Below are 26612 nucleotides of genomic sequence, written 5' to 3'. Positions count from 1 at the left end.
GGCTCTGAGGCCGGCGCGGGGGGCGGGGCTGAAGGGGACGACCCGAGAAAAGGGGCCGTGCAAAGTGGGCAGGGCCCTGATTCCGGCGCGCGATTCGTCCAGGCCACAGGACGGGGGAGGGGGAAAGGTCGTGGATTGGCAGAGAAAGCAAGGGTGGGGTTGGAGACGGAATGGGGCGGGCTTTGGATGGGGAGGGAATCTGGGCCCACGATTGGCCAGAAAGTCATGAAAGGGGCAGAGCCAAGAAAGAGGAGAAGGGTTGTGACTAGAGACGGAACCGAGAAAGAGGAGGGGTTTAGGGTTGCCTGGGATCCGGGATGAACCAGAGATGAATTAAAGGAGTCTAGAGGATGGCCAGGGATTGGTGGAGCGATACGAAGGGGGAGGGCACGGACTCAGTACTATCCCAGAGGGCACAGATCAGGAGCGGCGACAAGAGTACAGAAAAATACATCAGGCTCGTCCCACTCCCGTAATGACTGATTCAAAAATCATCGCTGAACCCCGGGTGCAAGCCGAAGTGGCCTCAGAAAGGATTTTTCTGATTGGTTTTAGTGATTACCAAGAGACTTCCTATTGGGTGATGATAACCCCATCTCGTAACTTGATTGGTCTGCGCCCATTGGGGTCCCGCCTACTTCGGCATCCATTCAGTAGTCCGCTAGTCCTAAACCTATGGCTTCTGCTGGAGATTGGCCCGGCCACGCACCCCACCTTCTGATTGGCTCAGTTCCCATACTCCGCCAGAAAGAGGCAAAAGTAGCCGAGTCTTCGCGTCTCTCTGTAAGGGAAATCTGCCCAGCAACTAGTGATGGTGGCAAAACTCAGTTTTTTGGATTAACCGAATCCGGGACTCCGGAACTCCGGGCACCCCTTAGCCTTTCCCCTACCACGCTCACACGCATACGCGCACACACAAAAACACCACTGCTGGGCTTTCTGCTGCACATGGGTGTTATTGGCACAAAGCTGGGCAAGAGGCACAATGGAGAGGAGGGAAGGAGGCAGGCATCTTGGGGCTCGGGGCCAGCATCATCCTCAGGCGAGGAGAGGCAGGGGTCGGGAGATCCTGGACTCACTGGCAGTAAAAATCCCATTTCTGTAAAGAGAGACCGAGAGAGATGTACAGAGGAGGCCTGGTCTGCTTACGGGAACCCTGGGAGCAGGGGAGAGGATTGGGGGATGGGAGGAGAGAAGGGGGAGGGTCCCCAAACTGCCAGTCCTGTTCCAGGACAACCGAAATCTTTCTACGAAAAGCTGCTCAGGACCCAGGGAATCGTAGGGATTACCTATAAAAATGTGAGCCTTAAAAAAGGCTTCAGGATTGTTTAATTCAAGCCTTCCCAAATTAAGGAGGAGGAAACAGGGCAGCTCAGAGAGATATTCACTTCAAGTCACTCGTTGGGGAAACTGAGGCTCAAGCAAGGTAAAGGAGCTTGCTTGCCCCAGGCCATTGATCGCTGAGTAGTGAGTCCCACCTTAGAAGGAAGAGTTTAACCGCCCGGAGGAAGGGGGGAGGGGCAGGAAGAGGGGGGAAGGGCACTCACGTCCGTTTTCACTTCCACCTTTCCTGGCTTCAGAACATGGTCCTCTCGGAGAATGCTGCTTGGGAAGTAGCCCAATCGGGCGGGCTGGGACCCGTAATACTCCCCCTGGACCTGGTGCGTGGGTTAGGGCAGTAGTGAGGACCAGTAAGCCAGGAGCATCCCCTCACACTGCAGCAGCTCTGAGAACTATCTGCAGACAAAGGTGATTTGCCCACAGCCACCAAGCTAGTGTCCGACCCTGGGTTTGAACTCGGGTCTTTCTGACTCCAGGTCCAGATCTCTTAGATGCCTTTCTTAAAAACTGAGAATTTAGCTTCCTTTTCCATCACATCCCTTCTCCTCCCGCCCACTTCCCAGCTCCCAGCCTTTCTAGCCTTCCTCCCCAATCCCATGCCCCAGCCGGGACTCACACTCCCTCCCCAGAAGAGACGACCTCGGCCCATCAGCTTGGAGTAGACAAAGACAACTTGGCCTTGTTGCACAGACAGGAAGCGGCAGTCTGGGGCCGAATAGTCTTGCAGGGCAACAGCCTGAGAGATGGGGTCTGGGGCACAAAGGTTTAATGAGAATACTTAGATGGTCATTTCCTGAATGCACCTCCATTCCTGAGCATTCATAGGAAAGGCCATCACTGCCCAGACTCACTGGCCTGAAAGTTCTTGAGGTGGCGCAGTGCCAGACTTGTTCCTCTTCCCAGCACCTAGTTCCCCCTCCATGGCACAACAAAAGGTGCCCCTTCCTGGCATGAAGCACCAGCAGGATCCCTCTTTTCCTGATCAAAAGCACCCCCACCCTATCCCTCCCAAAGCCTGCCCCCTGCCAAAACCTCACAGCTGCACTCTTCATCCGCACACAGCTTCCTGGATGCCAGTTTGGCCATTGGTCTCCCTCCATCGCCCAGATTGGGGAAGCTGCTGAGAATAATGGTAGCAAGGAGCAGAGATGCAGGAGTCCAGATCATGGCGTTGGTAGTTTGGATCAGTGTGAAGTCTAAGGAAGGGGAAGGCTGAGGCTGCCAGACCTCCCTTCTCAAGTCACCTGGGGGTCTGCCTCTCAATTCTGGAGTTGTTATGCCTGCCCTGAGTCCTTTTCAACTTTGCAAACTACCAGCCTCTCCCCAATCCAGGAAGATTCAAGTCTCAGTGTAGTCCGGAGCACTGTGGCTAAGCCCTCTCTTGGGGACTCAGGATGGAATTTCCTACCATCCTGGAAATGCTCAAAAAGTACCTTGTCCTACAAAGATGCCAAAGGCTTGGCTAGCATCAAATCTCAACCTCAGACCTTGCCCTCCCTCTCTGCTTGCTGGCCCTACAACCAAAGAAGTCAAATAGGAGAGGCAGGGCCAGGAATCATGTGGAGAATTTCCTGTGGGCAAAGGGAGTGGCAAGGAAACAAGGAGGCTCTTGATGAGAGTGGGTGGAGAGGGAAGCCACCTCTCAGGCTGCCCCATCCCCTAGCTCGCTCCCTACCTGCAGGGATCCAAAGAACAGCCCCCTGTGGTCAGATAGAAAGGACATCCTGAGCCTTAGATGATGGTTAGAGGGGCTTCAGGGAGATCAGGATATCATTTCAGAAAATTGTTAAATGGACAGGAGCTCAAAGGACTGAAGTAGAACAGCCTTTGGAAAGCACCTAACTCAACCTCCCCATTTACAGATTGGAGAGCTGAGGCCAGAATGAGGAAGAGGTCACTAGAGAGGAAATAGCAGAGCTGAACTCAAGCATACCGAATCCAATTCTGTTTCCCCCAAACCACAAAGCAAGAACCTAGCCACTTGAAATCTGTCGTGTTAAGAGAGGAAACAGACACATTCAGAGGGGGAAAGACATGGTTGAGTCAGGAACTCTTGAGCTGAAAGGATTTCATTAGAACCTTCCTTGACCAGCGGTCATCCAATTGGGAACCCCCAGAGATAGGGAACTCACTACCACTATTCTCAAGGACAGCTGATTCTATTTTTGGAATCTCTTTCATCATTCCCCATTGCTCCTACTTTTTGCCCTGTGATGCCAAACAGTCAATAATTAAGCATGGTGCCATGAGTGGAGGGTGGCACTGTGTGTGGCAAACACAGCCTCTGCCTTCAAGCTCAGTCTATTGGACCTTGCAACACCGGAAATCAAATGGCAGTCTTCCCATACTATATCTGCCACCACAAAGCCATCCTCTCTGCCCTCCATCCCCATCATCTTGAACTTTTAAATCCCCAAATCCCTAGATGGATTCCCACCCACCCCCCACTGTCTGCCTGTCCCACTATGGCCCTTCTCAGCTCGTGGGTTCTAGGGAAAATTGTTGGGTCCCCAGGTTCTATCCCACACTCTCCTATCTCTGTGGCTTGGCTCATAAAGTCTAGCATGACTGGGTAGTTTTCATCATGACTACTGAAGTTTTTCCATTCATCTAAGGTTCATAGATGTCACTCCCACCCTAAATGCTTCTATGGTCCTTCCAGGTAAAAGTAGATTTGGAATCCCCTCCAGCTCCCCCCACCCCCCAAGTCTTTATACTCAGCATGAGGGCACCATTGTCCAAATAGTGAGCTTGAGCAGTACAGACCTCATAGGCTGGGAGTTAGATGACACATGTAAGGAGGATCCTTAGCCTCTACTCCATGCCCTCTTGGGTCTCCCCAAACCTTCTTCCTTGAATCATTCCCTATCAACTCTCATTATTGATTCTACCTAACACCATGCCAGTCTCCTCCCATGCTTTAAAATTTTACTTCATCCTTTCTCCAGCTAGCTAAACTCCCCTGAAGGATTTGACCTCCTTATCTGTGACCACACTGGTCTCTCTTTCTTTTTGCATCACTGCAAGTCTGGTCCTAAAGCATAGGGGAAATCCCATAGGCCCTCTTCTCAAAGGTAATCTCAGAACTTTCATGGGTTCCATTTTTGACTCTACAAAGATGATTCCCAAATCTGTATCTCTTTCACCTTGTCTTCCCCATCAGTGCCTTTGGCATGTCCAAAATAGAGCTCACCTTTCCCCTAATATCCTTTACTTCCTTCAAACTGCTTGTGGGAATGGCCATGTTGGGCCTCTGGTCACCCCACTTTGCCCCTATTCCCCATAGCAAATTACAGTCATTGCTTCTCTTTGTCCATCTCTCACAGACTTTCCTCTTCCTCCACAGGGCCTCTACCCATGTAGAGGTCCTTGTCGCTTGCCTTTCCCCTTCTTTCCATTCCCCTAAACCCAAACCCATCTGACATTCCAGTTACTTTAACGTCCCTAAAACCCATGTCTGAACGCGTCACTTCTGAGTAAGAATCTTTCAGAACTTCTTTTGCCTCCACAGCCAGAAGAAAAAAAACAAACTCCTGTCTGGCACAAACAGTGTCTTTTCATCTTATTTTCCCAGGTTAACCTCAGAACCATAAAGACTCAAGTTCAAGTCCTGCCGTTGATATTTCTGGTTATGAAAAGCCGTTTATTCAATCATGCCTTACTCTTCAAGGCTCCATCTGGGGTTTTCTTGGCAGATACCGGAGTGGTTTTTCATTTCCTGCTCCAGCTCAGTTTACAGAGGAAACTGAGGCAAACTGAGTGGCAGTAACTTGCCCATGGTCAGTCTGAAGCCAATTTTGACAGTAGGGTCTTTTATGTCTAGGTCCGGGGCTCCGTACATCATAGTGCCACCTAGTTGCCATACATAATGCTGAAGAAGCATTATTAATCCTCTCTAGGGCAACTAAGATTAAGAGATGGTTTTAGGAACACTGCCTTAGTGGCACAGGGCCAGGCCTGGGGATGAGGTCCTGGGTTGAAATTTGACCTCAGATACTTCCTGGCTTGTATTACCTTGGGCAAATCAGGGGCCAAACCTCTACTTGCCACTCTCCTTGCCTTGGAACCAATATTTAGTATTGATTCTATGAGAACAGCCAAGTTTTTTTTTTTGTTTTGTTTTTTTAAGTCCTTACTTACCTCACTGGGAGCTATCAGTGAAATCCCAAATCTAGTTCTCCCTCGATCTGGCCAAACTGGATTAGAATCCCTTTCCAAAGGCCACCACTCCCTGGTGTATGGAGAGGATGTCCTGCTCTAAATGGGCCTGTGAGGCCACAGTGAATAGACATGGGCCCCAACTACCTTTAACATCCTAGGAAACAGCACTTCCTACAAGCTGACACCCCCTCCCCCAAATCCCTCTCATTTTTCTCCCTCAACATGGCTGCGCTCTGTGAACTCAAGCCAGTATTTCACTCCCAAAGTGGTTTCCTTGGTCCTGCTGCCTCTCTTCTCCCTCCCCTGGCAATGCCTTGCACCCAAAGCTCACTGGGATTTCACCATCCCTTCTCAAACAGTGATTGGTCTGCATGTCATTTCTGCCACCAAAGGAGCATAGATCAGAGCTACAGGAGCAATTGAGGCCAGTCACTCATGGGGGAAATGCAGCGAGGTGTGACACTGAAAGCCCTTAGGCAGATTCCAAATCCAGGCTAGTATTGCAGCCAGCAGGAGAAAAGGACAGACCTTCTGTCAATCCAGGGCCTCAGAGCAAAGGATGAGACACATAGCTGGAAGGCAGGCACCCAGGGATGCCAGCAGGGGTCTTACTCCCAAAGAGGGCAAGGGAGCACACGCCAGTCTCCACACATATCCTTGTTTTTGAGAGGGAGGAATGAAGGGTGTGTGTGTGTGTGTGTGTGTGTGTGTACGTACGCACATACATGTATTTTGCCTGAAGGGTGTTTGGGGAGCCCCAGACCAACATTATGCACAAGGAAAAGCCTTGTGCAAAAGGGCCAAGGAGAGTAGAAAATCTTGGTGGTGCTGAATGGACAGAGCTGTGCCACATGGCTGGGAGTCTCAGGACTCTGCAAGCCTAGGTCTCCCCTGCACCCAGAGTGGTAAGGGAGGAAGACTCAAGAGTAGGTCTGTGCCAGAACCAACAGTGATGCACTGGAGCTGTAAAAAATAGACTGTAATGATAGAAATTTTAGGCTTCTGGGAGAGGTTATAATATTGTAATGGCTAAAAATGTGGCTACAGGATTTATGTAATATTGAACAATGGCCGCCAAGGAATTTACTTATGAAATTCCTAAAATGAAACACTCAAGTCAGAATGGAGTTTATGGAGGTTTAATCACACTGGGAGTAGAGAAAGGAGAGGGAGAGAAGGAGAGAAGAGAAACAGACTTTTCAAACAGAAACCTAAAAAGCAATGGGCTGTTTAAAAGGATTTTTGGCTCTTCTGGCAATTTCATTGATTTTACCTGCCTGTCAGGGAGCAGACTCAGCCCAAAGATTCAACTTTAACTTTGGGGAGGAAAATGGGTAGCCCAGCGAACTGGAAGCCAGGCCCAGAGACGGGAGGTCTCTAGCTAAAATCTGGCCTCCGATGCTTCCCAGCTATGGGGCCCTGGACGGATCCCTTGAACCCCGTAGCCTAGCCTTTACTACTCTACCTTCGGACAATAGACATTTAAATGGATAATTAAAAACAAACAAACAAAAAAAACCCAAGGAACTTTGAAGAGCCTAAAGGCTATATTCTAAGGCATTTCAGACTCCAATGGTTTATAAAAAAATCTCTGTATTCTATTGCATTTTTTGTTTAAGGTTTAACTTTGTGATTTTAAGTTCATATATTACTGGATTCAATATTATTCTGCTTGAACTGAAGGTTGATTGAATTTATTTTGAATGTACTGAGTTTTAAAATTCTGTTGTTTTTCCCCTATAACTGTTGAACAAATATTGTTGTGAATAAGCCCATATATGAAAAAACAGCTTTTTTCTATTTTGCTGAGGATAGATGGACTTCAGAACTGGTTATAATTGTATTAACAACCTTTGGAAAATTTAATGTGCTAAATACCTCAAATGATTTGATTTTAAGGGTTTTTTAAATATGATTTTTGGAATTTTTTTTAACAATCTGGTTATTTTTGCCTGCTCCTACCACGAGGTAAGGCCCATTACAGTAGCTGAAGTGAAATGTATTTTATAACCCCCAACCTTCCCAGATGTGAATGGAAGTTGGGCAGTTAATCTCAGGGCATTTGTATCCCTATAAGCCTCCAAGAAAAAGGAGCACCCCTTTATTTATGCTCTTCAGCTCACTATTTTACTTCTACCAGAATGATATATAGATTTATTGATTATCTTCTAAACCCAAGATGAGTTTTACTTTGTTTTAAAAAATGTTTATTACCAAGGTTGAAGGATTGCTATGTTTGTAAAAATTGTGACAAATGTCCATCAATTCATAGGTTTTAAAAATGTCATACAGCAATTTATGTGAAATATGAAAGTGTGTTTGTTTGCTATTGTAATTAATTGGGCTATTGAGAATTTTGGGGATTTTGATATCTACATATTTGTACTACTGTATTTTTAAAGATGAAAAATTGTTAACCTTGTTCAATTCATTTGCCTTCTACTCACAGTGATCATGGCCAGATACAAAGAGGAAATGGATCTCATTTTTTGGTGAGAAAGGCTTGTATTTTATATTTTCTTAACTGACACAGAGTGTCAATGATTATAAGCTATATTTTTGAATTTTTAAAAGCTCTTTTATTATTATATTTTTCTTGCATGTGCAATATACTTTTTCAAGTTTTTTTATTTTTTCTCTCCTTTTTATATTTGAAGCACATGTCACCAGTATTAAGATTTTCTTTAACCTTTTGATTTTCAGTGCTACAAGTTTAAGATACATTTGCTAATGCATGCCCTAAAAAGCTTGTGACTATAAAACTGATGCCACTAATTATTTAAATAAATTATGGGACTTTGCTTAATGATTCTGTCTGATTCCAGGACAAGAGATACACACAAGAGCCATTTCATAGGGCCAAAGAAAGGACAATCTAGGATGGATTGATGCACTTCTAAGCCAATACAAAGGTCTTGAACCTAGTGTGAAGACTCAAGGTTACTATGTTTAACATGTGTTAAGACATAGGCTTTCCTTGTATCTACACTCACTCTGAAGATACTCAAAGATGAGTATCCCCAAAACCTTGGCTCCTACTTGGCTTCTATAATCTGGTCCCTTTCTTTTCTGCCTCTCATAGTGTGGTACCTTTCTGTAGTCCTGGCACTGACTGGGTAAATGCATCATTACTTAGATCATTTTGATTGGGCCCTGATTGAAGGACCTGTTATAGATTTATTTTTCTTCTACTTGGAATTTTTACATATAAGACTTTGATAGTCTATATTTTCATCCAGAAATTTTTCTTTTCTTTTGGATTTTCTGATGTCTTTTTAATATCTCTTGCCAATTGATTCATATACCTCATACCTCAGCCATGCATCCCTAACTGATTCTGAATCTTTCAATCACCCTCTTAACGGGGGGAATGTAAAAAAATATCATTATTTAAATTGCAAAGTTTAAATTCCTTTTGAGAAGAATTTTAGGTAAAGAAGATGCTACTTCCCTGAATTCAGAAACTGAACTGTTGGAGAAGCCATCATGAAGAAGCCTCCAGACCACAAGCTGCACAAAATGAACTTTGGGTGTGGTTAATGAACATTTATTTGCATGCATACTTTCATGCCAAAGGGGACTGCCCCCTAACTGGCTTTCTGTCAATGCGTCCAGTAATTATTGGTTTTATTCTTTTCTTTCTCTTATCCTCAATTATTGTAATCTTTAAATTGATTATGTTTTCATGATCCTTTGGAAAAAAATTAATTTTTTGCAAATGATCAAAGGGGGGTATTGTAAAAAATAGACTCGAATACAGGACTACAATCCCCATGAGCCTTTGCTCCACTTCCCCAGAATGCCTTGTAATCTCACCTGATCGAGAAGGTATTTAAGCGGATTCAAAGGCTGTTGAAGGCTCTTGGCTCTTTTTGGACTTCCGTTTTGGAGCAGGCTCGTCTCTTCCGTGATGTGAGGTTATTTTGTCTAGGCCTCTGGCCTAGGCACATGTTTCTTACTTGTATATTCTTTAATCTTTAGCCTTTAATAAACCTCTAAAAAATATAATACTCCTTGCAGAGAGAAACTAATTTCTACCTGCCTCAGTCTCCCCATATTCCATAAATTTTAATCTTTACAGAGCCAGTAGGCCAAGCGTGAGAGAGATGAGGACGACATTGTGAAAAAACCAAGACTTCCAACATTTTATTTTCGCCCCACAGCTCCAGGTGCAATGTCTGTAGGGCAGACTCTGGGTACAATGCTGAGGCGCAGGCATACAAGGTAGGCACACTCACGCTACAGCTGGGAGGGGGTAGCAGGGACTTACCTTCAGGGTACGACAGCCCCAAGCAGAGGAGCCAGGGGAGGGCCGCCCTGGAAGGAAAGAAGGGAGGAAGGAGAGGGAGGAGAGGGGAACCAACAGGGACAGGGCTACTTCTTGGCAAAAGAAATCTTCATGGCATTGTTCTGGGTAATCTTGAAGCCCTGCAGGGCATCTCGGGCAGCCCCAGCCTGCACCTCATTATCAAACTCCACAAAAGCAATGTCATGACGCCCAGGCACCAGACGCACCTCTTTGAAGCCAGGAAACCTGTGAGGAGAAAATCAACGGCTCTCAGAGCACAAAAGGTCCTTAAGAGACTCTGACCCCTCCCCCACTTATGACAAGAGGAGAAACCAAGGCCAAAGGGGAAAAGAAATGAAACCCATGTGACAAACCCTATAAGTAACAGAATCCAAGATTCACACTCAAGTTCTCTGACTCAGTTGGACACCAAGAGGGAGTCTATTCTCTCAGAGTCCTGGAAATAGAAAGGACCCTGGGGGGACATCCAGTCCAACTCCATTTCACCCAAAAGAAACTGAGGCCCTAAGAGGTCATGTGGCCTGTCTCAGGCCATCAAAGCTCAGAAACAAGTTGAAGCTGCAGACTCAATTCCCCTGACTCCTTGATGCAGCCAAGGGAGCACCCTTAAATGATCCCACCTCTGAGACTAGGCCCAAAGCCTCAGGCCTCCTAGGATCAAAGAAGGCTTTGAGGTCCACGGTGAAGGCAGCTCAGAGCAGCAGATTGCCAGCAGATAAGGAACAAGGCTGCTCCAGAGAAGGGGAATAAGGATCTTGACTAGTCTCAGGCCTCCTGGTCATGCCAATGGCCCTGGATCTCCCTGTCATGGCACCCCACCCCACTGCTAAAGACTTACTGATTAAAGAGCATAGACAGCATGAGTTCATTGGTCTCCTCTGGCAGGTTGGTGAGGAACAGGATATGGTTGGGTGGGTTTTCAGACAGCTATGAAGGAAGAATAAGCAGCCATGAGGGGTGATTCCCAGGCTAAATCCTCCCCAAGGCCCACCCCACCCTGCATAGCTAAAAGGAACAGAGCTGAGCTCACCGGCTGGGCAGGAGGCATCTGTCCAGGCATCATCTGCTGTGGGGGCATGGCACCAGGTGGGATCTGTCCAGGGGCCAGACCAGGTGGGGGGATCATGCCAGGAGGAGGCATATAAGGTGGCTGCCCTGGAAGATGGTGCATGATTCGAGGCGCCTGGGTCATGGGTGGCATCCCCTTGGAAAGAGAAATGGTCAGTCAATCACAAAGCTGCAACAGGTCATGAGGGTGAAAAGGGGAATTATTTATGGGGAGGAGGCAAGACACAAAGAATGAATCATAGCAATGGATAAATAGGGAAACTAAGTCTGAAGCAAGGAGTTAATAAAAGAAAACATGCAGGCCATGCAAGGAAAGGCTGAGCAGGAGGGACACACACATCCTAAATGTGGACTATGGGCCAGGCAGGACACCTGCCACAAACTGAGCTGTGGACAAGCCAGGGGACACTCACTGGAACAGGCTGGACAGCAGCCACAACAGGGGCCGCTGCCCCACCTGGAACGGCCTTCTTGACTGCAGGGGTTTCTTGGCCCTTGGGCTTTCTCTTCTCCCGCTTCCGGTCGCGCTCCACATATGTGCCCTTCATCTTGGCAATAATGTCCGAGTCTGACTTGGCATACTGGATTCTCTGAATCACCCAAAAAGACATATGAGCAATGGGGTCCTTCACTAACCCCTCCCCAATGGATGGAACAGTTCTAGGGAGATGACTCCCTGAGGCAAGGACAAGAAGGCTCGTGGTGGGCATCTCTGTATACAGGGGGATCAGACTGGGGAGGATTATGGAGGGGAGGAGAAGCCTGCTATGCAGGGGCAGCAGAAGAGGCCTTGTGCAGTCCCCGAACTGATCAAAGGGATCAATGGGAACGGCTGAGAAGGTGGGTAGCTCACAGGCTGCAGAGCTGGAGGGGAGCTGAGCACTTGGGCCACTCCCTTCCCTCTCTCTACACTATCTGATGCCATTCCTCACTTCACCTGCTCCTCCATAGAGCATCCCAATGAGAGGGCTTCCTCTCTCCCCTTTGTGAGGTAAGAGGGGAAGAAGGGCACAGCACACTGTCTCTAAAAGATTCGCCATCACTCCAATAGAAAATGCTTAATACCTGTTAGCTGACTGACTGGCCATTGACCCTGTAAGGTAGGTGGTTCAAATATAATTATCACTCTTTCAAGGAGGAGTAACTGACTCGCCCAATAGACCAGTACAGGTAAGATCAGAACTAGAACTGAAACCAGATATTCTTACAAGTATTCTCACGGGCCTCTGAGGGTCTGTGTTTAACTGGCTCTATGATGGAGAAGAGACTGGGTCCATAGGCTCTCTGGGACAGTTAACTCCTGGGGAGGAAGATAAGTCAGTAACCTTTCCCCATAAGGTACAGGGCCCAAAGAGCCAGCAACAGAGCCAGTCCCAATGTTTGTTTGTTTTTTTAAACCTTTACCTTCTGTCTTGGAGTCAATACTGTGTATTGGCTCGAAGGCAAAAGAGCGGTAAGGGCTAGGCAATGGGGGTCAAGTAACTTGCCCAGGGTCTGTCTGTCTGTCTGTCTGTCTTTCTCTCACACTCACACTCACTCACACACACACACACACACACACACACACACACACACACACACACACGGCTGTGTGACCCTGGGCAAGTTACTTGACCCCCATTGCCTAGCCCTTACCGCTCTTCTGCCTTGGAGCCAATACACAGTATTGACTCTACAATGGAAGGTAAGGGTTTAAAAAAAAATAATTATGGGGGGGGGTCTCTGCCTTCTCCCATGTAGCCCTTCAGGAGCTGCCCATGAGGACCTCAGGCAGACCCCATGCATAAACAAGAACAGTTAAGAAATAAAATTATAATGGAACATAGGTATGTTCATGTGTGATGTCCTAGGCAGATTCCCACCAACTTTAGGCTAAAATACAAAGTCTTCCCCATTAGACCATGGTCTCTGAAGAGAGACCGACTCCACTTTCTAGCTGTATCTCCAACTTTATTCTGCACACAGTAAGAGTTTTAATGCCTTTCCATTCATTTGTGGCCCGCTACAAGCTGACACCAACTTCTATCTAGTCCATTTCCCCCTTATTGTGCACATGGTTGTACCACCTGGTCAGGATGAGCCTGTTCTTCCCTTCCCAGCCTCTCTTCTCAAACATAAGACAAGTTTGTCAGGCCTGCAATGCACTCCTCCTCCTTCCCTATCTCCAGCTACTGAAATCTATTCTGCCTACAAGTTCAGCAAAGGCCCACTTTCCAAATGGAGTGATCTAGTATTTGTCCCCTCCAGTTTAGCCTCCCATCATGCTTGTGTTCTCTCTTCACCCCCATAAGGGGAGATAATATATCATTTTTCAGACCCTTGATCCACAGACATGGGGTCTCCGGACATTTACCGGTATTTGTTAAAATGAAGTGAAATTATTAAAATGCTAACCATGGGCTTGTCATAGAAGGGAAATCCTTGCATGGATCTCAGTGCATTGGTAGCACTGCTGATCTCCTTGAAGATGACAAAAGCTTGGCCTCTCATCTTCAGGCTTCTTGATACCAGGATGTCCAAAATCTGGCCGAACTGGGAGAAGATGGCATAAAGGGACTTCTTCAGTTCTGAGGAAAGAAAGCCCAGAAACAGAGCTGTCAAGCAGGAACTTCTTTTGAGAACTAAGAGATTTTCCAGGCCAAGGTTGCCCTAAGCAGCCCACACACAAATTAAGGGGGAGGGGGGGAAGCAGAGGCAACAACAGGAAGAGAGGGAGGGATGAGGAAGGAAAGGGCTTCATAAACTCACCATCCTTCTTTATCTTCTCATTGAGATTGTTTATATAAATGGTGTGGTTGGGACGTGACTCAGGCACTGCCATGGTGGATAACTTTTGAATTTGGCCTGAAAGAACAGTAGACCTGGTTTAGACAGGTGCTAGGCCTTCTTTAGCCAGTCCCTCCCATAGAATCTCAGCCTAAAAGATTACCAGCAGCTATAATCTAGTTCCACAGGCAAGATAGTATGAGGTCCTTCTTGCAACAGCTCCACTAAGAGAAATCTCTGCCAGAAGACCTCAAGAGACAGAAGCTTTCAATCCTTTGAAAGCCATTGCTTGTAATTCTTTTCGTGCCCTGCCACCCATTGATTCAAGCAGATAAAAGTCTGCCTTCTCTTCCCTCCTGGCCCATCTCTAGGGAAGTTCAAGGAGTGATTTTGTTATCAGCTAGGAGAGTGGAGCTTCCTGAGGGAAGAAGGCAGAAAAACCCTTACCAAGCCAATCCTAGACACCTCGAAGCAAGATGGAGGCTCTAGAACTTACAGGAAGCACTAAGTAAATGTTCAAATGAATTGTCTCCCCAACCTCTCATGGATGCAACATCTTACAAAGCAGGCTCTCAGCTCAAGTCAGTAAATGCTTGTTGGAAGGAAAGGTCATGGAAGGATCAGTAGCACTACGAAAGGAACTGCCCCCTTTTGTAAGGTTTTTACACTGCCTATCAATCCTTCTTCCTAGATCTGCCCCCCCCCCCCTTTAATCTCCCTGGGTCTAGGGCTCTCAATGTAACACATGGGCCTCCCAATCACATGAACACCTCTGCTCAGGAATCTTATATCCCTTGATGCCTCCTGGCTAGAAGTCAAATGCCTTCACCTAGCATTCAAGGCCCTCCAAGATGGCTCCAAGCCAAGCATCTCCCCCTATTCTTTATCCAGCCTATGATTTAAGCCAACACCAATTTCAATCAACAATTAAGCTTGCCATGTGCTGGGTCCAGTTCAAACAATCCCTGCTCTCGAGGAACTCCTATTAAAGGAATAGGACGGGGAAGAAATATGAAAGGCACAGTCTAAGAGAAGTAAATGAGGGGCAAGGAGACCAGTAGTTAATGGCTGAGTAGATAAAGAACCAGGCCTAGGGACAGGTCTTGGGTTCAAATCTTGGTCTCAAACACTTCCTAGCTGTGTGACTTTGGACAAATCACTTGCCACAAGTTGCCTAACCCTTATCACTCATCTGCTTTGAAATCAATACTTTGTACCAATTCTAAGATAGAAGGAAAGAGTTTTTTTGAAAAAGGAAATGAAAGATAACACGAGGAAGAAAAAACCATGAACTCCATAGTCAAGGCAAGGCTTCATAATGTATTAGAGCTGAGCCTTGAATGTTAAACAAGGGAGTTGGGGGGGGGAGGGGATGCATTTCAGATATGGGGCAAAAGCAAATAGAAGGAATAACTTCCAGAAAACAGTAAATAGTTCCATTTGGCTGGAATGTAGAAATTATCACAATCACCCAGGCCAGGGGCCTGAGGCATAGTTTGTGGCCCTTTGGCTTGGGAGAAGAGGAAGCATGTGGGATATGCTATGGCAGCATTTCAATGGATAAGATTTTACAATTGACAGCATACAGGAGATTAAGGCAAGTAAAAGAGTTGAGGATAACTCCAAGGGGCTGGCCTTGGATGATGATTGGAAAGATGGTAGCACCCTTTGTGAATATAAGGAAGAAAATGAATTTAGGGAAGAAAGTAAATGAGTTTCATTTTGGATATAGTAATTTGGAAAAATGGAGGGATATCCAAGAAGCAATGGGGAAGACAAAAGTGGCACTCAGTTGAAAGATTGAGGGGCAGCAGCTAAAAGGCTTGGTAGATTGAGGGCTAAGCCTAGAGACAGGAATGTCCCTTAACCCCCATTGCTTAGCCCTCACCACTTTTCTGCCTTGAAACTGACAAATATAGTAATTATTATAACACTAATTACTATTCCAGCACAGTATGGGAGATAGGATAATTTGGAGGCAGGGTTGGATGATGACAAAGCAAACTAAGAAATGGTCAGAATACCAAATGCCAATAGAAAGTCATGGGGGAAGGGGAATAGCTGCTAGGAAAAGGGATTGCTGGGCAGAGTAAAAAGCATTACAAAGCAAGGGGAAGCCCCTTGTGTGGTAGGGATGGAAGGCAAGTCTTTTGAGAGTTGCAGATCAGAGAGGATGAAAAGGCCACTGAATTTGGTCTGATTTAAAACTATCAGCACCTTTAGAGGTTTCCTCCAATCCCTCTATTTAGATGAAGAAAGGGAAACCCAGAGTCTAAATGACTTGCCTAGGGTCATACTGCTTACAACAGAGGCAGAATTTGAATGCAGGTCCTGACTCTTGAGCCCCACACTTATCCACTATGCCCCCAAACCAGGATCCTTTGAAAGTTTCGTTTGACTCACTTAACTAGCACTGAGTGCAGAAAAATACAAAGCCTATTCCAGACAGCTCCTGTAGAACTTATTCTCTTAAGGGGGAAGAACAGGCAGCAGAGGGCCGGGGAGATCGTCACCAAAGTCCCGACTTGCCCAATTCACACTGGAACTAAGGAGTGTCCACGCCTGATTCCCTCTAAATCCAAATCCAGGGCTCAGGCCACCGCACCGCTGACACAGATTCCAGGATACAGAAGCAGCAACTCTCCCGAAGGAGCCTCGGAGTTCGACAGGGAACTACGGAGGCTGACCTCAAGCCACGTGAGCCTGCCAAAAGGGAAAGGGGGTGGGGAGGACCCTGGAAAGGCCAAGGGCTGATTCGCGTGGGTCCCACGCGCAGCTGGCCAAGAGTCCGGGGCCCAGCAGGGCGCGCTGCCATTGGTGGACGCTCGCGTAGCCCCGCCCCCCGGAAGGGGGGGTACTAAACCTCGTTTATTGTGGCTGGTAGGGAATGGAGGAGGACGGAATTAGGAGTTGGATCGTTGAGAGGGGCCCCGAGCAATGGAGGTCAGAGGCCCAGCAGGAAGGAGAGTCCCAGACCGTATACGCCACCCGCCCAGGCCTCATGGCGGCCGCCCGCAGGGAATACTTACTAATGGCGAGCGTCCACGCGTCCTGCCAGCGATTCTCTGGCGGGTCCCTCCTCCGCGGCGCCCAGACGTGCTAGGACACGCCCCCTACGTTAAAGGGACCAATCCAGACGCGGGAGGTCTAAACGGATGGCCAACCAGAGGTGGCCCCGCCCCATGTTCAGTCTCCCACCAATAAGGATACGTCTTAGTCTCCCGCCTGGTCTTGGAATGGCCAGGAAGAGGGGAGAGCTCATCCTTTCCTGTCCAACCCACTATGTGCAGCGCGTGACCTGTTACGTGAGGAGTGTATCATGTGGCCTCTTCGGGGCGGGGAATTAACGCTAATCCGGGAGAAAGAGGGCTTTCTGTCACGTGATGCCGTAGCGACCGCCATGTTGAGAAGGTGGTGGTTTTAGGACGTGGGCGGGGAGAGTTGAAACTTCGACCTTGGGAACCTTTTCTGCTCTACTACCTGCGCTCCTGCCCTTTGGACCGTAGCTGTTCGGCTCGTTTTCTTTCCCGACCTCTGACCTTCGCTGGCACCTTGACTGGGCTCGGCGTGACTTTTGACCTTTACCCCCTGACCTCAGGGATGCTTCATAGGAGGCCCCTTCCTGCTCTAACGACCCCCTCACTTGAACTCTTTTCTTCAAAAGCCACCCCTCCCTGGTCTTATTACCCTCAAAACTCCCACTCCAGGACCTTTGCTTGGCTCCCATACTTCTTGCTTCCCATCCCTGAGCCCTTCCACCACCCTTTAAACCTCAGAATTTCTTTATCTGAGCTCCCCGAGACCCTGATCCCAGCCCCTGACTCCCCCCCCACCCATTTTTTCTGACCCCTACAATGCTTCCATTGGGCCCCTGAGCCCCTCCTTCAGTCTGTTGGAGTCCCCCAACAAAGTCTCTGCTGTCACCCCTGGAGTCTCAGAGGTCCCAGCTCCTCAAAATGGCTGCCCAGGGATCTCTACCCCCCTCCCCACCTCCTCTGCCCCTACCTGCCCTTGCTGCAGCTCCCCCTCATGTCTTTGGGCTGGAGAAGAGCCACCTCCTGAAGGCAGCCTTGGAGAGGTCTGGGCCAGGGCTGGGGGCCCTCCAGGACATCAAACGGCTCTTAATGCTACAGAAGGACCGGTAGGACCCAGCCCCACCAAGCCAAAGCAGGAGGAGGAGCAGGGTGGCACTTGGGCATCAGCTATCCTTGAAGGAGACCCTTTCCTGTTAACTCTGTCTCCTTTTGGGCTGGCCTGTCCCCTTTACTTGGAGTTGGTGACCCTATGGGGCTTGTCTTTTGTGATCATAGTAGGAGGTGGGGGCTTTCCAGAGTTCCAATGCAAATGGGAGGGGGGAATGTGTCCACGCTTTAAACCTTCAGTTGCTTACTTACAAGATAATGTTATAGTACTTAGTAACTATTTATCCCAACTCTTGTTTCACAGATGGGAGAGAAACTGAGTCCACAGAAAGGAAAGGATTTATCTAAACTCACACAGCCAGGAAGGGGCAAAGCTGTATCTAGGGCCCAGGGCTCCTGGCTCCCCACCCAGATCTTTCTTCCATTTGTCCTAGATATTCAACATCCATAAGACCTCAGCTTTCCTAAACACACAATGTAGAAGTTGAACCAAGTGATTTCTGACAGCCCATGTTATGTGGCATAGGCAGAAAAGATAGCTAGATTTGGATCCTAAGCTCTGTTAGGGCAATTTGTAGGCACAGCTTGGAGTCAGGTTGACCTGGGTTCAAATTGGCCTCACTTTTGGCTGTGTGACCCTGGGCAAGTCACTCCACCTTTGTCTACCTTGGTTCCTCATCTGTAACAGCACTTGCCTCTTAGAGCTGTTATGAGAATTTAATAAGATAATAATTGTAAAGGGCTTAGCACAATTCTAAGGTACTCTATATGTGTAATTATTATAAAATGAGGGCAATAGTATTTATTCACCTGCCTCTTAGAATTTTGAGAAAATGCTCTGTGATCCTAAAAGCCCCTTGAGTCAGGTCTTGGCTCTGAGCATCTAGGCTTGACCATCTGTGGCCTACTTTCTGCATCTCTACCTCTTTTTCTAAAAACATTATGATCATTGAAAAAATAATTTGGGGCCACCAAGTCCTATCCTATGTTGAAGGGGAGAGTGAAATAAAGAGAAGGGAAAGAAACCCTCTCACCACATTCTAAAATAGAATGTGCAGCATCTGGAGATGACCCTGTTGGTCACCTCGTTGTGGATATCCCTGGCTATTGGGATTCAGCCTTTACAGCTTCTGGGCAATGACTTGCCTTTCTTCAGTTTCAGGAGCGACTTGAAGTGGATTCTGTTCTGTTCTGACGTGCCTTCCCTCATCCAAGAAGGGCCTCAGTAAGTAGCCCTTGCCCATGCTTTCACTCTCCTGGAATGGGCAGGGTAGGGCTAGAAGAGATCCATGAAAGACAACTCTTCATATTTAAGAACCGAGAGGGGGCAGTAGTAGTCAACATAACCAATGAGATATTTAGAGGGGAAGAACCGGGAGGTGCAGCCTCAACAGGAACTAGAGAGAATGGTCTTATGTGATGTCAAGGGACTGAGTAGATGAGTAGCACAATTCCTTCCCTGATTCCTTCAAGGATCGGTTAATATTACTTCTCTTTTTATAGCGATTCAAGATACTTTAAGCCACATTGGTCTTTTAGGCATCCCTAGGAAGAGACCAACAGCCTTAAAATTATCCCTTTTTATAGCTGAGAACCCTAAGAAAGGCCTACAGCCGGGATTTAAATCCAGGTGTACAGGAGAATATTTACAGGAAAGATGCCTAGTGCTATGAGGGGCAGTGGCTACCAGGGAAAAAACCTTGGGTTTTAGAGCCCCAAGTACATGTGTTTAGATCTTAACCCTGTCACATAGCTCCATCTGTCAGTTCAACTGGATGTTCCAGAAAGGTCCCTTCCAGCTCCAGGATTCTCTGACCTGAGATGGAATCATGTTCCCCTGTGAGGACTGTGGACAAGAGGTGTCCATCCCTGCTTCTTACTGACTCCACTGGCCAGAGAGAGAGTTCAGAGAGAGGATATTCTCTAGGGGAGCCCAGGCCCCACTGAGGAGGAAAGAACAGAGAAGAGTCTGCTTCCGTACCTAGCCTTCTCTTATGAACCCACTCCTCAGGGAGATCCACTCTTGCTCTCCTCTCTGACCTTATCCCTTTTCTCAAACTCAGCTCTGACATCTCCTTGTCCCCAGACTGACCTAAGCCAAATCCTTTCCTGTCTGGTTCAGGCAGTCACTTACCCAGCCTCAAGTGCCTTCCTCAGTCTCTCCATTCTACCAGGCCTTTGGGAGCTCTCTCCCCATTTTTCAAAAGGCTTTAGAGCTTTCTACCACAGGAGCTTCTCAGACCTGTTTCTAATCAGCCCCTGCCTTTAGCCTTAGATTTTCTTCTGCCCTAGAGAATTCTCCTTAGTCTTCAGAAAGATGTCATTCTTCCCCACTCCTTTTCCTCCTCTCCTAGACTTTCTCTCACTGCCTGAGGGCCTAGGAACAGGGGTTGGGAAGGTGTTTAAGGACTTGGATGACATTGGTTTGCTGTTTGTCTTTTCCCAGGTGTGGGCTGGTGGCCCTGTGGATGGCAGGCTCTCTGCTGGCTCTCCCCCAGGAAGTCCCCTTAGAGAAGATTGTGGCTGTGGCTCTGGAGAGAGGGTACACAGCTCAAGGAGAGATGTTCTCAGGTCAGTGAAAGCAGAGGTGGCCAGGGTTGGAGCCTGGATTCAGACCACCCTCCCTCCAGGTAGTCAGGGCTCAGTGCTGGGCTACTCTCTTTCCTGTACCCCTACAGCTGAGAGCTCAGTTTCTGTACATGACTGACATCCTACCTCTCTTTGCTGCAGCAGCCAACATGGCCCGGCTGGCTGAAGAAGTCTTTGGATGCCAAGTGGAGCTGCTATCTGGGGGCCTAGGGGAGCCCAATCAGAGCCATGTCTTCCAGCACCTCATCTCTGGCTGCCCACTGCTGGTCCCGTATCCTTCAGGTGCCAGGGCAGCTGCATACTGACATGCCCTCTGGGGTGGTGTGGACCAAAAGGGACCCTAGCTTCCTTCCTTCCAAAGTCTTGACCTTGACTGTCCTGCCCAGCTACGATGAGGATTACAACCATGAGCCCTGTAAGAAGAAGGGGCACAAAGCCCATTGGGCAGTTGGTACAGGTAACTCCAATCAGGTTGGGGGCAGGAAGGTTATCCTCAGGCCTCAACACACAGCTCTGCTGCCTTAGCAGGACAGGGGCAGTCAGGCAGCAGATACCTTTCCCAAGTCCTGGCTATGATGCCTAAGGCCTAGGCCGGACAACAAAGTAGAGGGCTTTCCCTTGCCAAACATCAGGTTCACTGCCTTTAGAAGGAATGGGTTTGTAGATGATTTCTCTCCTTCTTCCTCCCACCTAGGACTAGATTTCAGATTGTCTGAGAAAAGGCCAAGGAAATAGTAACTGGCATTTAGTAATATGCACCTACTATGTGCTGGGCACTCTGCTAAGTACTTCACAATGATCTCATTTGATTCTCACAACTACCTTGGAAGGATGAGTGTTACCGTTCCCATTTTACTGATGAGGAAACTGAGGCAGAGAGGAAGTGATGAGTTACTCAGCTAGTTATTGTTTAAGGTTACTTTTGAACTTAAGTCTTCCTGACTGTAGGACTCAAGTTTTCTCCAGGATCCTACTAGCCCCCAAGGATAAAAGCAAGATCATTTTTCTTCTCCTTTATCCTCACAGGCCTCCTGCTTGGGGTTCCTAGTCCCACACTGAGCTCAAGTTATAAGGAGGACTCGGAGTTGAAGGGCCTATTCTACCCAGCATCTGACAAGCCCCCTCTCTTGCCTGAAGATCCCCCTGAGGCCACCTACCTCCTCTCTAAGCAGGGCAAGAGCTGGCATTACCAGCTCTGGGATTATGAACAACTTCGTGAGAGTAATCTGCAGTTGACTGATTTAGCCCCAGTCAGGACCACAGATGGCAAGGTCTACGTGGTGCCTGCTGGTGGGGTGAGCGAGGGCCTCTGTGGCCATACCCTGCTGCTCCGACCCTAGGATTTGGGGCCATCCCTGGGAGTCATTGACCTGGCCTAGAATCCTGTTCAACCAAGGACTCTTTGTGATGCTGAGCTCCTCCCTCCTTGTCTTCAGCCTTTGGTGTAGGGCAGAGAACGTTAGACCTGGAGACTGGAGGCTTGGGCCCTTGACCCCTTTCAGCTAGGGACAACACCATGGAGCTATGCTTTTCTCTGGGACTTCGTTTCCCCCTTTTTGGAGGTGAGGATCAAAGGCAAAAGTGGTTTCAGAGACTGCCACCATCCCAAACTGTAATCAGCCTTTCTCTGGCAATCTGGATTCCTGGAGGAGGGAACTCAGCATAACTCGAAACGTGTGGAAAACCATGTCACTTTATTTAAGGGACTAGAGAGGCCCCTGCCTCATCCCATCCTTTCCAGCACCAGCCCCCCCTCTATAAATAAGTAGGAAGAACATATACCCCTTGTCCTCTCTCCATCTCCCCCTAGGCCGGGGGGTGGGAGGATTCATTAAGGCTAGACTCTGGGGAGGCAGCCGGTATGTAGTGAAAAGATAGCAGTGGGGGTTGAACCCCCAGCTCTACCCCTTCCCATAACTCCATTGGAAGGAAAATGGGAGTTGGACTGGATCAGCCCCTAAGGCCCTGTCAAACTCCTGGGTAAATCCAGGCCCTCCCCAACTCTTCCTTGGGGATCAAGGAGATAAGGGACAAAACCCTCTCTCCCCTTTCAGGTCCGTGGACTGAGGAGTCTTTGGTTCTTGTGTTCAGAAGGGGGTCAGGGTTGGTACTGACACTGCTGGTGTGCCCCCACTCTGGCTGAAGGCTGAGCTGAAGGCCTGGGAATCTGTACTATAGGCCATAGTGGTCACACCCTCTTCTTCTGTGCAGGGAGTATAGGAGACGCCCTCGTCCATCCCACCCCCAGCCTCTTTCCCTCCAATTCCAATCTAGGAAGGACAGGCCTTTGGTAGGATGAACAAGGCAAAGGGTTAACCCTGAGGGCTGGCGGCAGAGCCCAGAAGGAGGTTAGATAGCACCTCCACCACTGTCACCACCAGTGGTTCAGGATGTAAGGAAGAGCCTAGAAATCTCTTGTGTTGACATCGTCACTGAGGTTCTTTGCCCCCTGGCCCCCAACTGGTGAAAGGCCCTTAGGAGGGAGGCCTCTGCCCACAGGTTGCCCCACAGCACAGCAAGCAGCCCGTCTTGGGGCCCTGGCATCTCACACATACAAAGTCACAGGATCTCAGCAGAGCTGAACATACATGTGCCCATCACACCCTGGCACTGACAGCTCCTCTGCCCCCTTTGGTTCCACAGCTTGGGTCCCCCTATTGAGAATGGGAGGGGTCATCAGAAATGGGATGTCCGTTTCAAGTAGCATCCCCTCCTTCCTTTCTTCCTTTGGGTTCTGCCGGGCTCCTGTCTAATAGCTTAAATACCTTCAAATAAATAAATCCCAAGGTGGGAGCAGCCCCCAATTCAGTCCTGCCCCCTGTGAGTCTCTGGCTCAGCTCAGGGCCAGGCTGTCCAGAAGCTGGATGATGTTGTCCAGGCCCCACAGGTACCCATCTTCACGGTTGCCTTCTTCCCAGGGCAGCCGATGGCTGAGAGTCTGGGGTGCAGGCAGGGGAACTGTCTTGCCAAAGTCAATCATCCAGACCTTCGCCAGGCCCGTCTGGTCATGGACAAAGAGAAGTGAGCTGCCCACCACCTGGAGAGGGAAGAGGTTACAAGGAGGCCATGTTAGGGAGGAAGCTGGGAGCAGAGACTCGAGACAGAGGCCATAGTGCATCCCCCTCCCATCCTAAAGGCCCAAAAGCCTGCCCAGGGAACTGCTGAAGGTCACTCAACTGGTCAGTAAGGCATTAGAAAGATGAATGCTGCAAGTGGGAGCTGCCTTAGCAATCTACTCAAGAAAGTGGTGAGGGGAAAGGGAAAAATAGGGAGCAGAGGGCCAAGACCGTAACAGAATAGGGAAACTGAGGCACAGAGAACCAGCCAAGGAGCTGTTGCCCTCCAAACTCTGTAAGTGCCTTCTTAGCAATGAGGATACAGCATAGAAATGAATGACATGCGCACATATGGCAGGCTAGAAGCCCAGCCTCTGCGCACTGCTATGTGGCTCTGCTCTAGAATTCAGTGTCCAAGAGTCCGATGTTCACCTCATGAGTCCGGAAGAAGGGGGAGGTTTCTAGGGTTCCTCGAAGCTCTTCTAAACGTTCCACGTACTTCCTCTGTGGAGAAAGGGAAGACTGGAGGTGGAGGCATGCCTTGATGTTTCCCTATCTGGCTCCCCCAAACCCAGGAAGTCTCTAAAATTGTCCAGACTCCCTCCTGTTTCTCAGAGAAGAAACCCTGGATTCTGAATGTATTCACTCAGGACCAGAGCTCTACAACTGCGAGGGGCTTCAGAGATCAGCCAGTCCAACCATTTTACAGATAAGGAAACTAAGGTCCACAAATATGTGAAGACTAAATTCCGTTATTAGGGCTAGAATTTGACCTGGAGTTTGAAGTGGATGGGAAGGAGGAAAACCAAGCTTAACTCACCAGAAGGCTGCGGTCACCATCCACAAAGTCCTCCAGGGCTCGGGTGACCTGTTCTGTCCCCTGTGTCTTCTTGAAATTAGTGTTACAGGTCCCATCGGCCTTCTGAGGGAGCAGAGGACACAAGGCCAATTCCAGAACCATTCCCCACCTGGCCCCAACCACATCAGACTGCTTTAGGATTAGGGTATCTGTGCAAACAAGTGTATCCCCCCCCCCACACACACACACACTCTCAGCCTTCATCCATTCCACACAGACCCTTACACCTGGGGAGCCAGGAATGCCAGCCATCACGGGAATGTCTGGGAGCTTGGGTGAGGTTGGGGGCTTCTCCTACCATTTTGATAACTGAATTTCAATTCTAATTGGTTTCCTTTGTAATCTTAGGGACAGAATACTCTGTGCATTTAAAAATGACCTTTGGAGGTGTCCAAGATGCAAAAAAAGATAAAGGTGCCTTCTAGTTGGGGAAAAGGAACCTTTGTCCTCAGTAATTCACATGTAATTACCCAGATTTCTGTAACATTTTAAAGTTTGCAAAATAAAGCACTAATCCCCATTTTACAGAGAAGAATCTATGAGTCAGATCACGTGAATGGCTGTCAGATCTTAATCAAATGGCAACTGGGGGCTCATCCCAGTTCCCTTGGACTTGGCTTTCCCTTCCAAGCCTTCCCTAGTTCCTTCACTCTAGCAGAGCTCTCCCCCAAAGGCTTTCTCACCTTGATGCCCTCGATCCGGAAGCCCAGAGTGGCAGTCGAGCTCACCGTCTCTCGCCACTGCATGTAGCGGGGCTTGGTGACAGCACCCTGGGCGTGCTCCTCTGGGGTTGGGGCACTGGGGTCCACAGCCACCATCTTTTCATACATGTCTCTACGAGGCCGGGGACGCTCTCGAGCCTTTGCTAGCTCTTCCTCGAGGTATGTCCTTGGGGGAAGATGCCAGGGGGGAGGCTTCAGGGATGTCCCCCCTCCCCACCACAAGGTTTTCAGGCCCACATCAGGCTAGGAGCCCCAAAGCTCCTGGTGTTCCTCACATCCCTGAGTCAATGCCTCCTCCCTCAGACATCCCTAGCACTCTCTAGGGTCCCTCCCATACTTTCCTCTGTCCCCACTCATTGCCCAGTACCCACTTCCCCTCCTGAGATGACTCAGTCCTAATCAGCCCACCTACTGCCCATCTTGCAGTCCATAATGGAAGGTGCACTAAAGTCAGCCAGCAGGTCCTCCATCTGGTTGAAGGTCTCTCCATCCTGCTCCACTACCCCATAATAGGTAGGCACAAAAGGTCGGAGAGTATCTCCCATCAGCTGTTCCAGGCTTCGCTGTTCACTTTCACAGAATCTCTTCAGGATCCGCCCATCCTCCCCAGCCTGGAAGTTCCCTAGAAGTAAAGTAGCAACTTTCTGAGTGGGTCAGAGCTAGGGCAAAGAGAGAGCCCACCTTCCTCCTCACAAACCAATCAGAGCTTAGGGACCCTGGCAGCCCTGTTCTGCAGCGCATTCACTTCTGTTCCCTGCCTCAGTTTCCCTTCTGGAGAAGGGCCTGGACCCTCTCCCTAGGGTGCAGAAGGGCCAGTCGTCAGTGGGCTCCATCCCTCCCTCCCTCGATGGATCCTGGCCCCTACCCTTGTGTCCGGAAAGCTGGACCCAGGGATAGTGCTTTCTGAAGGAGACAACAAAGGGGGAACAGTGCACAGCCGTCTTCAGCTTCCTCCAGGGCATGTTCTGATCAAGAGAGAGCAGAATTTTTAGTTTAAGTGGAGGGGGAAAGTAAGGTGAGGTACTGGCAGGAGAGTACCAGCAGGAAGGAGGCAACCCCGCAGACCCTCCCACTGGCAAAGGCTGGAGGGAAAGACACCGTCCCAAGAGACCTCACCTCTCTGGAGGCAGATTAATCCTTCTCAATAAGGGCCAGGGGTCAGAGACAAAGAGAGGGAAGGAGAAGGAGATGGAAAGACCACCACAGAGGCAGAGATGGGGGGAGATAGAGGGAGCCCAAAGTAGACAGAAACAGAAGCAGAAGAGGGAGAGGAAGACAACAAAAGGAGAGAAGACAGAGGTTGGGAATGATTGGTAAAAAGAAAATCATGTTCCTGGGATGGCCCTCCTGTTGTGGGGCTGGAAAACAGTTGGGTGATGTCCGGGCTAAAATAAAATTGGGGAAGCCTGGCCAGGGAAGCAGGAGCCCTAGGATTTTCCTCCCTGACTCACTGCATAGCACTGGGAGATTTCCGTCTCTCCAGGAGCCCCAGGATACCCACCTATCAAATGAAGGGAAAGGAGGCTACAAGGCCCTTTCCAACCCTGAATATCCCTAAGTAACTAAGAGAGATGGAGGAGACAGACGGAGAGGCAGAGT

General features: G+C 48.8%; 4 protein-coding genes across 9 annotated transcripts in view; 1 reads left to right on the top strand and 3 right to left on the bottom strand.

Annotated features, from left to right (window-relative positions):
• Positions 1-936: 936 nt before the first annotated feature.
• MIA (MIA SH3 domain containing) lies at positions 937-2909 on the bottom strand. The gene is made up of 4 exons (XM_001371604.4): positions 2379-2909; positions 1958-2091; positions 1548-1658; positions 937-1099 (listed from the first exon to the last, which is right to left on the bottom strand). The coding sequence occupies exons 1-4, from the start codon at positions 2506-2508 to the stop codon at positions 1076-1078; spliced, it is 399 nt and encodes a 132-aa protein (XP_001371641.1). The 5' UTR covers positions 2509-2909; the 3' UTR covers positions 937-1075.
• A 6711-nt stretch (positions 2910-9620) lies between these two features.
• SNRPA (small nuclear ribonucleoprotein polypeptide A) lies at positions 9621-16780 on the bottom strand. 3 transcript variants are annotated; one of them, XM_007491937.3, is made up of 8 exons: positions 16675-16780; positions 16175-16348; positions 13628-13723; positions 13274-13446; positions 11293-11469; positions 10842-11015; positions 10650-10738; positions 9621-10036 (listed from the first exon to the last, which is right to left on the bottom strand). In XM_007491937.3, exons 3-8 carry the CDS (start codon positions 13698-13700, stop codon positions 9877-9879), a joined length of 846 nt encoding a protein of 281 aa, XP_007491999.1. In that variant the 5' UTR covers positions 13701-13723; positions 16175-16348; positions 16675-16780; the 3' UTR covers positions 9621-9876. The 3 variants fall into 3 exon arrangements, with proteins under 3 accessions (XP_007491999.1, XP_007492001.1, XP_007492000.1); XM_007491939.3 differs by lacking the exon at positions 16175-16348 and having other exon boundaries at positions 16675-16774; XM_007491938.3 differs by lacking the exon at positions 16675-16780 and having other exon boundaries at positions 16049-16185.
• A 158-nt stretch (positions 16781-16938) lies between these two features.
• Positions 16939-24826, top strand: ACTMAP (actin maturation protease). Of its 3 annotated transcripts, none has more exons than XM_056796216.1 (6): positions 16939-17056; positions 18944-19012; positions 20234-20358; positions 20518-20647; positions 20763-20833; positions 21403-24826. In XM_056796216.1, exons 1-6 carry the CDS (start codon positions 16965-16967, stop codon positions 21714-21716), a joined length of 801 nt encoding a protein of 266 aa, XP_056652194.1. In that variant the 5' UTR covers positions 16939-16964; the 3' UTR covers positions 21717-24826. The 3 variants fall into 3 exon arrangements, with proteins under 3 accessions (XP_056652194.1, XP_016277726.2, XP_001371587.3); XM_001371550.5 differs by having other exon boundaries at positions 16994-17786; XM_016422240.2 differs by lacking the exon at positions 20763-20833 and having other exon boundaries at positions 16990-17786; positions 20518-20658.
• The window catches only part of ITPKC (inositol-trisphosphate 3-kinase C), a 13512-nt gene continuing 8951 nt past the window's right edge, over positions 22052-26612 (bottom strand). For both annotated transcript variants that reach the window (XM_056796211.1, XM_016433288.2), the window contains 6 exons: positions 25879-25978; positions 25422-25635; positions 24975-25179; positions 24253-24354; positions 23865-23936; positions 22052-23413 (listed from right to left, as the gene is read on the bottom strand). In XM_056796211.1, the coding sequence (XP_056652189.1) occupies positions 23210-23413; positions 23865-23936; positions 24253-24354; positions 24975-25179; positions 25422-25635; positions 25879-25978 (897 nt within the window). In that variant the 3' untranslated portion in view covers positions 22052-23209. The remainder of the gene's footprint in view (positions 23414-23864; positions 23937-24252; positions 24355-24974; positions 25180-25421; positions 25636-25878; positions 25979-26612) is intronic.

Source organism: Monodelphis domestica, chromosome 4, assembly GCF_027887165.1.
Source record: "Monodelphis domestica isolate mMonDom1 chromosome 4, mMonDom1.pri, whole genome shotgun sequence".
Classification (NCBI taxonomy): Eukaryota; Metazoa; Chordata; class Mammalia; order Didelphimorphia; family Didelphidae; genus Monodelphis; species Monodelphis domestica.
This window is presented reverse-complemented; position numbering and strand designations above follow the sequence as displayed.